This window comes from Pyxicephalus adspersus, chromosome 2 (genome assembly GCF_032062135.1).
Source record: "Pyxicephalus adspersus chromosome 2, UCB_Pads_2.0, whole genome shotgun sequence".
NCBI lineage: Eukaryota > Metazoa > Chordata > Amphibia > Anura > Pyxicephalidae > Pyxicephalus > Pyxicephalus adspersus.
Window position 1 is genome coordinate 105,184,693 of NC_092859.1, and position 12,171 is coordinate 105,196,863.

The window sequence follows — 12,171 nt, forward strand, 5'->3', positions numbered from 1 at the left end:
AATTGCGATCAGGCTGTCCCATTCGCAATAATCAATCTGCCTGCTCATAAGTTTTTACTAGTTAAGTTCCGCTTTAAAATTTTCTTGTCTGCTTGCAGGAGTATTCAATCAAGGCTGAGTGGTACATTTCATCAAATATAATTACCTGAAAACCCACTGTGAGTGACTCTTTGTCGATTAAACAAGCCTACATACAAATATCAATAGTCCTTCAATAAAATAAGTGATGAATTGTAATTTTTATTGAACCATCTCTATCTATAACAGGCAGGCCCTAAAATTTTGGAGCATAAAATTGTTAGTGTTATAAAGGACATGCAGTCAGTTTCTCGACAGTATGCTTTTGTTGTACCGTTTAATAAAAGAAGTCATAATTGGTTGCTCTACAGTTTTACAATATTTTCCTGCCTTCTGCTTCTCATAAAACCTTCCTATGTGATTTGTTTTTTTCTGGGTGCTGGATTTAAACTGTGCCCCAGATTTCAATTATTTTTCCCTATAAACTTGTCCTTGTATTTTCTCTTTAATGTGTTGCCCGTGCTTTAAAATCTAAACTCAAGAGGAACATTCATTCAACATGGCCTGTGGCACAGTTTGCCAAGGAATTTTATTCTCCCTTTTAAGCATGCGACAAAGCTTGTGTCTGGACACAGTAGCTTATTTCACTTTTTCTTTTCAGTTGTTTCACTTATAGGTGAATTCCCTCTAGGATTAAATCCACATGTCTAAAGGTTTTTATAACAAAACCTGAAATCCTATCTACTGGCTGGCAACCAGACCTCCGTTCTTAACAATTCAGTCTTTTCTCTACACTTTCTATTTACATTTGTAAAACTTTGGAGGCCTGCTCTCTTAAATAAACTCAAATTTTTAAACAGATACTGGAAAAGTACTGCCTTTTCTCCAGGCAGACACTGCTTAACAAAAGTAAAAACTAATACATTATGCTGTATATAATCTTATTATGAAGACCACACACAGCTAGAAGTATTGTGTGTAGCTGTCATGTCATTTATGTATTTGATAAGACTTCTGCACAGACTTCCATATGCACTTAAAGTAAAAAGAGAAAGGAAAAAAATGTATTTATTAAGCATTTTCCATAACATAGCTGGAAGGATGCCATGTAGCCCTTTTATATCTAATGACTGATGTTTTTATCCAGCCTCAGTATAGCTTTCAAGTGGATAACTAGGGAGACGTACATGAATGTATTTTTTTCATCAGAAAATAATTTTTTTTAAAGTGCATTTAAGATAATTATGCTGAAATGAAAGGGGCAAACATTGCTATTATGTATCGTATAAGTACTCTGAATGCCCATTTCCTACTTTTCCCACTTATCTCTTTAGAATAGATCATGGTATCAACAGACTTCTGTTCAAACTGCCAAATAAAACTGGAGTGTCGGCAGCTTTTGGAATGCATAAGTATCTGCCTAGAAACATCTTAATTATAGTGGACAGATAATATATGACATTTCACACAGCATAAGCCACCCACTGCTGAGGATACACAAAATCTTCTGGATGTATGAGCACAAAACACTGTTTAACAAGTAAAATGTTTGTAAATCATTACAAAGAAAGAAAACAAAAATGGAAAAGAGAAACTAAAAGGATAAACTCTTATATTCAGTAAGTAAACATAATTAATAAAAATAAATCCATAAAGAATTGCTATGACTATTGAATTGATTCTAAATGGATAAACAAGGCCTCTTGTTATGTATTATATCTGCAACACATAGACAGATTGCCGCATAAAAAATCCATTTTTATAACTAAAAAGATGCACTTTTACTGAAAATAAACTTTGTGCCTTTGATGACTGTTTTTTTCCATTGAGAGATGTAAAGCAATGCATACATAGTTACAGCCAGGTCAGGAGACATGGGTATCCCCCAAACTGTAGGCGTTTTTCATGGGAAGGGTTACATTTCTGAAACTATGGTATTGTTATGTAGGTCATTTGGATGCAAATAGGGATAAGCGGAGTATTTGTTTGGGTGCAGACACAAACTGTGGGTGTAATGATGAAATCACTATGTCCTAAAAATCACAAAGGACTTATTTATAAAAAACTGAAAGACAGAAAATTGTCTGAGTTGTCAGCCTCAAATAATTCCAGCTGTCGTCGTTCCAGTGCTGAACAAGGCAATGTGTAATTTCACTGTTTTCTTTGGGAAAGCAGGACATTTATGTTTGCTTATAGTAAAGTAGTTCCAATCAAGATAGGTGATAGCAAAATATGATTTATAGACTCACACAATTTCAACCATTCATAAAAAAACAATCATATTTTGGTTTACTGTTTTCACCCTTGTGAATTTCCATTGGACACCATTGCTTAGTCATTAGGTGGCATTATTCCCATGAGCATACAATGTTTTATATACTGTCACAAACTGGTAGTCCGCATTAAAATTTTGTTGGTTTCCAGCTCTGACCAGTGCACCCCTGAACAGGGTCAGGAGAAGGATCCCGCCTGAGGGGGCGCTATTGGACCATGCATGCAGTACGTATTGTAAGCTCAGGGCTTATTTTTCTAGACACAACCCACCCACTCTCCCATCAGAGGCTTAGACCTGCGATGGGAGAGTGAGGGGGTTCTGGCATTATGGGTAAAAAGGGGTAAATTTCTTCCCCTTTTGGTGACACCCAGCTCCCAGTGCATGCCCGGTTCGGAGCTGGTAAATTTAGTGGTTCGTGGGTCTGAAAAGGTTTGTAACCACTGTTATATACCATAATGAGCTAGATTGCCAGAATGACACTTATGTGATGCATAAAATATATTTTTCTGTTACAACTCTTCTATATCTGTCAAGCAACATAATTAGAAATATCACTGAACAGTCTGATCAATGCAGCTATTTAAGTTGCATGGTTGCATGGTTAACAATTAGGGAATGTCACACGCTAAACTAACTTTCAAAATAAAAAAAGCAAATCTTATGAAGAATCAAAGCAATGTAGTGTAACACATTGTAGTATATCCCTTATTGGCTTTAAGGAAGATCCAAAGATATGTTTTTACATTTTTCTACTGCAACACAATTCCTTATAGTTTACCTGGGTCTATTATTCCTGGCACCCTCCCTTCTCTTTTGTTCCCAGATCTGCTCCACCATACTCTCCTCCTCCACAAGCATAACTTTACCTCTCTTTAGCATTCAACCAAGAACATACTCAAAACATCCCTTTACTGACTGCCTGTTCCTATTTCTATTGCCAGTGACTAGAAGTTCCTTAAATCCAAACTGAAGTGTTTGTATTATCCCATTACTATGTATATTGTACTTGTACTGTTCTCAAGCTTTCGCCTAAAAAGATATATTTTCATTATGATTTATAAATTTAATTAAAAAAATTACCAATAGTAGTACCATACCTTGAGGTTGTGAAAATGCCATATACTAGAGTATTCCGAGGATTGTCTGCTTCCATTAGAAATACATCCTCTATAATAAAAAGTAAAAATGGAAGTTTACAATTTTTTAGAACATGAACACGATATGCATATTACAGACAACAGTATATTAAGATAATATAAATCTGTCTTTATTGATCACACTCTGGAATTGTGCTTTATATAGATTTGTGTGTAACAATAACATTATTATTCCATATGCTAAATGCAAGTGTCACTACTTGGATAAAATTAATTGACCTCCACAAATATGGACAGTGGACACTGACAAGCAAAGTGTTTATCTTTAGTAAGTATTTCCACACCCTGCACTCGTCAGTCCTAACCTCAGGGTTAGGTAAATGTTAAGCTCAGTGATCAGTAGGTGTTATATAAAATCAAACCCAGTAATATTTAGCAGTGCAGTCCTCTACAGTATTCCTGTAAGGAATATTAAGGTAACCATCTCAAGCTTTCTTAATATTTTAGGTTATTTACTGGATAACGGTCTATTCAACAGAAGCCAGGAATTAAAATGTGATATTCCCAAGGCAAGTATACAACTGCATTAACGTGGTACATTAAATGTATTACTGAACAATACATTTAAGAAATATCTGCAAATGTAAAATGCTCTAAATCCATGCAGAACATACGATCCTAATATTCATAGTGATCATACCCAATTCATCAAAATGGGTTTCAGTTCCATCATCATCCATCACTGAACACACAAGCCGTGCCTTTAAGAATGTTGTCCACTTGTTAACAAGACTTCTTTGTCCACCAATGTCATTCTAAAAACAAAACGGAAATAAGTGAATCTATAAGTAAAATGCCAACAGTCTCTAATTTTCAGGAAGTGATGTTTAAACTCTTCTTCTTAGCATCTCTGCTTTTCAATCTTGTAGCTAGAACAATGTCTATGAAGTGCAAATGTTGGTTTTTAATATGTTTTACTATTACTGACTTTTGACTTATGATTTTTTAAAACTGCTTCTTGATACAATATTTCTAAAAATGTAATTAATAACACTCAGAAGGAAGCAGACACTGCAAGAGAGATTTAAACTAAATAGATATAGGAGCATGAGTGCATGCCCTCATTTCTGCACTCATTAAGAACAGGAAATACACTTAAACTGTCCAAAGCAGATGTATTTAGTAGCCTTTATTATGTTATTGGGTCTGCTAGGAATAAACTAAACATAACCTACTGGGCAAACTCTTGCGATCATGGAGTGAATCTGCTTGGTGCTTCCACTGTTGTCAGTCAGCCTCTCTTTTAGAAAGAAATAAACTTTTGCATCATTTGGATCTGTTCCATCTGGAAGAAGCTGTGCATCCACAAAAATTGGTTCTAGAATAAAAATATTTCTAAATGAGTTAACCACATAGTTGTTAGGAAACCCTTTTATGTTTTTAAAAGGAAAATACTATTTAGACATACAAGAATCATCTCAGGAACACTATTAGGCAAACAACATGGTAAAATACACTACATTGGCAGTTGGTTGTTGGCAATCACACCTATACAAGCTTGTTGTACTAACCTTTAAAAGTAGGAAGGATTCTTCTGGGAAGAATTTAAGATTTTGGAATGTGTTGGGAGTATTTGTGCCCGGTCAGCTAATAGGAAATGTGTGAGATCAGTTACTGACGTTGGATGAAAAGCCCTGGCTCACAATCTGCATTCTGATATATCCGACAGGTGTTCCACCAGGTTTAGGTCAGGGCTCTATGCAGACTACTCAGGTTCCTCCATTCAGGAACAGAATGAAATAAGACCTTCCCCAAATTATTACCGCAAGGCAGAAAGTGAGCAACTGTCCAAAAAGACCTTGTAGGCTGTTCCCTTCAGGGAAACACTTGAACTCAATAATTACAAGACATGCCCACATACTTTGGCCAAATAGCAGGTGTGATGGGCAGAAGGTTTTAGGCATGCAGTACAATATAACTGCATTAGAATCCATTCTATTCAGACGATTCTCTATATTTATGTATTTTTCTGTTTAGAAAACACTCATCCAGTGATCTATTGCCTTCCATATTGTGGGTTATGGGGCTAGAACACCATGGACTAAAGAATCAACTGGATCAAGTAGCCTGATCATGAAAATAGTAATCAAACTGGTTGCTTGAAAGTGACAATATTTCTAAATCAAAGGTACATTTCATGCCACCTTGGTCACCCTACCAGACTATTGCCTCCTAGATCTTGGATTTTCAAATCTTAAACAAAATACACTGCAGTTCACTGCCATAGTACTTTATCTTTGTCTTAACTGCCCAGAAGAAAACAGTGAGGTGCTTTGGTGTCTGTGTTTTGGCAGTGGAAGCCAGAAAAATAGACTTTCCATTTGTTAAGGTCCACTTCAATGAAACAAAGTTTTCATTATGAAATTTTAAAAATTATACTGTAAGAGATCTTCACATTCCATTAGTTGAAGTGCCCAATAATGAACAAAACCTCTTTAAAACAAGTTTACAGGTTTGTATAGCTTTACATAATCACTAGATTTAACCCTAAAGTAATGCCCAGGTGGAGTTTCCTTTAAAAAAAAAAAGTAATAAAAAAAGCTTACCACTTAACCACTTTGAGTTGTGCTGATCAGTTCTTACAGCATTACGTTTTGTTAGACTTCGAAATATAGCTGAGTCGGTGCCCATGAAATCGATATACATTCCAGAAAACAACTCTTCATCTATAAAATAAAAAACAAATATGGCATTACCAATACAACTTGTGCATTTATTTGGAACTTGTATAGGCAAATGACTAAAACTCTAAATAATTTAATTTGTTGACAGTTTTTATTGAAACAAAGCATCTACAGATTGACTTTTTAAGGTATTTTTTGGTAACTAAATCACAAAAGGCTTGTGTAGCATTCTATCTATCTATCTATCTATCATCTATCTATCTATCTATCTATCTATCTATCTATCCCTCTATCTATCTATCTATCTATCTATCTATCATCTATCTATCTATCTATCTATCTATCTATCTATCTATCTATCTATCTATCTATCTATCTATCTACCATCTATCTTATCTATTTGATTTACCAAAGGTTACATTTTCCCTTAAGGTTGTCCTGGTTTTTAAACAGTTATTTTATTTTGGACTATGACATAAAAGGTATCTGTTACTATTTTATTGTTTGTCCATGATGCTCAAGACATCTGGCACTTTCCTCAAGCAATTAGTGATTTTAATGGTATGAGTGAACTTCTGCACCAATGTTCAATCCAGCAATAATATATCAATCAGGCTCTAAATCTTAACATAATATTACATGTCTGTGACCTGATATGTTATTTGTTCCAAACACAATTTAATCTGTTATCAAAGAATTTATTTTCATACATGTCTTTTCTTTTAACTTACAGTAACCCTTCAGTTACTATTTTCTTAATAACATTCATTTACATCCAGTGTTCCATGGGAAGTCTAGATTTCTTTTAAGCATTAGTGGGGTTAAAGGAAGTTTAAAGCTACAAGCCAGTGTGAAAGAAGCTATATAGGAGGATTTAATTTTACAAATGCAACCTAATTCAGGTCGAGTTAAAAAAAAAAAAGTCTGTCAATCTGAGCATTAAGCTGCGTACACACGTGCAATTTTTGTCATTGGAAAGGATCTTTCACGATCCTTTCCAACGACAAGGGGCTGCACGATTCATGCTCTATGGAGAGGGGAGGGGGAGAGCGACGGAGCGGCACCCTGCTGCGCGCTCTCCCCCTTTCCTTTCATTAGGATCGGATGTCGTCATCGTCCGTGGATCCGGCAGGACGGTCGTTCGGACGATGGACGACACCGACTGTACACACGGCAGATTTTCGCCCGATATTTGGCCGATGCCGATTATCGGGCGATAAAAATCTGACGTGTGTACGCAGCTTTACCCACAGGTTTTGAATTGTTCCCTGAATTTGGCTATTATAGGTTAGTTACAACCACAAAAACACCCAAATGGCAATTTGACAGATTCTACTGCTAATCTACTAATTATCCTGTTCTGAGAATAAATCTTGCTAGCCACTATTGTCTACAAATCTGTCTTGTCTGCACATCAAACCAGATATCTCCTAAAAGCATGTAACCTGCTACCCTGTCCTAATGAACTTGTAAAGGGGTCTCTAGGAACACTTCCTTGTTCATCTTTATTGTTGCTGAAAAATAGATCTATGCCATAAAGACAGAAGATGCCCACTGAATTCATTTTTGACTATTTACAGAACATAAACAGTATTTAAAGCCAACTCTTTTTAATATTCCTGGCCTTCACTGTCACTGGGACTGTGTGGAAGAATCTAAAACTGTTACTAAAATCTAAAAGTTGTTACCAGAAGGAATAGAGGGTAAATCTTACAATCTGGACTCCTTTTCCTGTGATAACTGCCACGTAGTTTAGAGAGCCCTCCTCTCTATTTGTATTCCACCTCCAAGCTAGGAAGTGAATAAAAATCTCTTCATGGCTAGCTATGGATGGCTTGGGAAAAAAAAAAACTTGACAAAGAGTTTGACCATTCTCTAACTAAAAATTACTAAACTAAAAAAATGTGGGCTTTGGATATACTTTCGCTTAAAAGTATCCGAACTACACCTTTACTTTCTGTGGAAAGCCATAAGTAGACTAACATATATGGCTGGTGTATCACACTGGGTAGAACTGCACATAGTTTTCTTTTATAGGCTATGCCAAAACAGGCAATAATGGCATGTCCGAAGCAGATAACATATTATCTGTGTGATTTCACGGTAGATCAAACCTAAGATTTAGCAGATTGATATAATGTACTTTGAAGAAGTGGCAACAGGAAGGGTAAATAGAGTATGTTTTCATTTAGTAGGTAAGTAATTCTGTACAAGTATCCATGTGATGTCACGGTCACTTCACACAATAGTCCCAATTAAATGTCTATTAAAATATCAGACAGGATATACAATGCAAAAGCATGCCTTTTAGACCAGCCATTTTTGGTAGTTTTGTACTGAGACAGATGGCCAATGTCATGCATACCTACCAAATTCAGATATCAGCTGTATAATGAGCTCCTAGTTACATTACCTTGCAAATGAAAACTCACACTTAGTGATGGTCACTAAACACAATTTTAATAAGTAATTACTTAATTTTCCTAATGATCAAATGTGTGATTACACCTTTATATAAAATGCCATTGATATGTGTTGCATAAAAACATAGGAAAACATAGGTGCTAGTTACTTACTGATCATAACAGAAACTGTGTTTACTTTTGGATTAAAAGAACATCTGCCTTTTCCAGATTCATTTTTGTAGTCGATTAAAAAAACACGATCCTGCAAAGAAACCATTTCATATATGTAAAAAATAATAAATAACTTGTATAACATAAATCTGGATAAAAGAGATTACTTTATATACCTATCTTCTGGATTTTCACTGCACATTTAACTGCTATATAACGATCGTGTGGAAATGGAAATCCCTAGTGATTTAATGTCACTGACTAGCTACAATGTTTAATAGGTTCTTGCAATCAAATCTGCAGCACATGCTTTTAAATAGCCTTCTGTTCTTTAAATTATGAATGGCGTCTTTGATTTTTAGCGTGACTGTGCAGAAAGAATGTTTCCTGTGACCTTTTTGTAGAATACATTCTTGTGCTGTCTACATGACCTAGTGCGGAGGACAGACTAGAAAATGCCTATCTATACATAATGGAGAACTGAAAACTCTGCAAAATATTGCAGCTATTTTAGATTCGATTTTAAATCAGCTTTTTTGTGTTTTTAAACAAAAGTGGATAACATGTTTATACTATGTTGCATCGATTACTATAGGAGTAATAATTTTTTATGTAATTTTATTTAAAACATTTGAATATTAGGTACATTAACATCATGTGAAAAGTATTACATTTAAAATAAACTAGAATTGTATATACTAGCATAAATTACAATTTCAATGCGTGTTTCTAATCTTGATCCAAATTTACATCACACTACACAGCCTTTAGTTGTGTCTATGTACCAACAAGCTTCTAAAGTAATGAAATGTGAAACCATGACATCATCATATAAATCACCTGTCACTACATTGTACTCTTCATAGAAGGAAATGGAGATGGTGAAAAATAGAATGAGTGAGAAAAAAATAATTGGGAAAAAAAGGATATAAAAAAAAGAAATAACAATGGCACTGTGACACACGGAGAGACAGGACCACAAGGGGGTGCTATGGCTTGCACGGAGATGGTGTGAGCCCTGAGAAGGGCCAAGGCGCAGGGTCTAAGCTGTAACCAGGTCTTCTCCAGAGCCTCTGATGGTGAGGATGTTGCGTGGCTGGTTACTGCCAGGTTGGGCACACCAAGGTGGTCAAAATACAGTACCAAATCACAAAGCAGAAGACACTAGTGGAACAGGGGCCACTGTGGGCACAGGAAACCCAGGAGACACTGGAAGCAACAGGAGGCACAACTCAGGGATATCCACAGACAGACAGACAGACAGGAAAACACTGGAACAGCACAGGGAAGTTGGCTGGGAACCAACAGAGTGGACAATGAGGGGTTAACGCAGGAGCTGGACAGCGGAAACACTGAATCAAGCACATGGTGAACAGGAACTAGCTCACAGAACTAGGGGCTCAGTACAATGGGGACACATTACACAAACACAGAGTGCAGTGTGTGAGCTAGCTAAATAGCCAGAACTGGTCAAGAGGCTAATTTATGATTGGCTGGTGAAGGTAATAAAGCTTGCTAGCATAGGCTTGCCCAGAGTCAGAACTGCCCGCATGCGCAGTAGAGACGCGCCTGCGCTTTAGGAAGGAAGAGGTAGTTGTGACAGGCACAATCACAACATATTGCATCATTTCAATAAAAGATCTTTTTCCCTTGGCCTTGTTCCTTTTTTGTAAAAAATCATTGAGGAATCTTTCCAAAGCAGCTGTGACTAACAGACATTGTAAAGCTATGTAATGAATGTATCTCCAGGTAAAATTATTCTTGTGCCTGAGAGGGCATCACCATTGGGATGAGCCCTGAGAAGGGCCAAGGCGCAGAGTCTAAGCAGTAACCAGGTCTTCTCCAGAGCCTCTGATGGTGAGGATGTTGTGCCGCTGGTTACTGCTGGGTTGGGCACACCAAGGTGGGCAAAATACAGTACCAAATCACAAAGCAGAAGACACTAGTGAAACAGGGGCCACTGTGGGCACAGGAAACACAGGAGACACTGGAAGCAACAGGAGGCACAAGTGACTCAGGGATATCCACAGACAGACAGACAGGAACACTGGAACAGCACAAGGAAGTTGGCTGGGAACCAACAGAGTGGACAATGAAGGGTTAACACAGGAGCTGGACAGAGGAAACACTGATTTAAGCACATGGTGAACAGGAACTAGCTCACAGAACTAGGGGCTCAGCACAATGGAGACACGCTGCGTGAACACAGAGTGCAATGTGTGAGCTAGCTAAATAGCCAGAACTGGTCAAGAGGCTATTTTCTGATTGGCTGGTGAAGGTGATAAAGCTTGCTAGCATAGGCTTGCCCAGAGTCAGAACTGCCCGCATGCGCAGTAGAGACGCGCCTGCGCTTTAGCAAGGAAGAGGTAGTTGTGACAGGCACAATCACAAATGATTGTATCATTTCAATAAAAGATCTTTTTCCCTTAGCCTTGTTCCTTATTTTAAAAAATCATTGAGGAATCTTTCTAAAGCAGCTGTGACTAACAGACATTGTAAAGCTATGTAATGAATGTATCTCCAGGTAAAATTATTCTTGTGCCTGAGAGGGCATCACCATTGGGAAGTATCCATATCACCCTGGCAGTGAAGTGGACACCTAGAAATGGATGCTGTACAAAGACAAAATACTACCTTAAGACTATAGATTTATTTATCTATAAATTTATATAAATTTATAAATCTATAAATCTATAGATTTAGGTAAGTATTTTTGATGTTTAGTTTTTGCTTATTTTTTTCAGTTAGACGGGGTGGAGGGTAAAGAGTGGGGTGGTGAAAGAGTGACAATTAAGAAACTTAAAGGCTTCTGTGTTCTATTGACTGTCTAGCGATCTCATGCTTTTCTTTGCCTTCCTGAAAGCTGATGTCTACCCTGAACATTCTGTAAAATAGTCACAACTTAAGATCATGTAATTCTTCTTCTTAGACATTTTGCACACACACTAGAATTAAAAAAGAAGTATGACTGATATGAAGAATTTTATGCATTGTACCTCGGATCTCCGGCCTCTGTTGACGTAAGTGCATATAGGACTGAACGCTCCACTTCCACAAACAAATAAGTGAGTTCGGTTGAAGCTCTGAATAACACGTACAAAATTACCACAGCCATGCTATAAAACAAAAACAAAAAAATAAACATACTCATATGTACATATTAAAATGCAATACAAATGTTGACTTATTAGTAATATTATAACTATATTGTGCAAACAGGATTGTTAGTATTATTACTTATCTGAGTATATACTATTTTTTGTTTTTTCATAGATAAAATAGACTACAGATGCCATACACCCCCTCCAGTTAACAGCTTGTCAGGAAGAATGTTTACCCCCCTGACACCAGAAGGTGATTAAAAAAGGTATCTCAAAAAAATAAAAATGCTGCTAATTAGCACAACTGAAGTCTGAACCTGAACTTTTTTGCTCGTTTCTATTCTGGTATAGTAGATATTCCCTGATACAGGAAAGTTTGATAAATTCATTGTGATTCGGGTAACTAGTTTTAAAGCAAAT

General features: G+C 36.6%; 1 protein-coding gene across 1 annotated transcript in view; it reads right to left on the minus strand.

The window, feature by feature from the left end:
- Nucleotides 1-12,171, minus strand: part of SEMA3C (semaphorin 3C) — an 87,438-nt gene that overhangs the window by 22,957 nt on the left and 52,310 nt on the right. Inside the window, exons 5-10 of the mRNA XM_072401740.1 lie at nucleotides 11,647-11,766; nucleotides 8,651-8,741; nucleotides 5,997-6,116; nucleotides 4,626-4,768; nucleotides 4,091-4,205; nucleotides 3,391-3,460 (exon numbers count right to left, since the gene is read on the minus strand). Of these exons, the coding sequence (XP_072257841.1) occupies nucleotides 3,391-3,460; nucleotides 4,091-4,205; nucleotides 4,626-4,768; nucleotides 5,997-6,116; nucleotides 8,651-8,741; nucleotides 11,647-11,766 (659 nt within the window). The remainder of the gene's footprint in view (nucleotides 1-3,390; nucleotides 3,461-4,090; nucleotides 4,206-4,625; nucleotides 4,769-5,996; nucleotides 6,117-8,650; nucleotides 8,742-11,646; nucleotides 11,767-12,171) is intronic.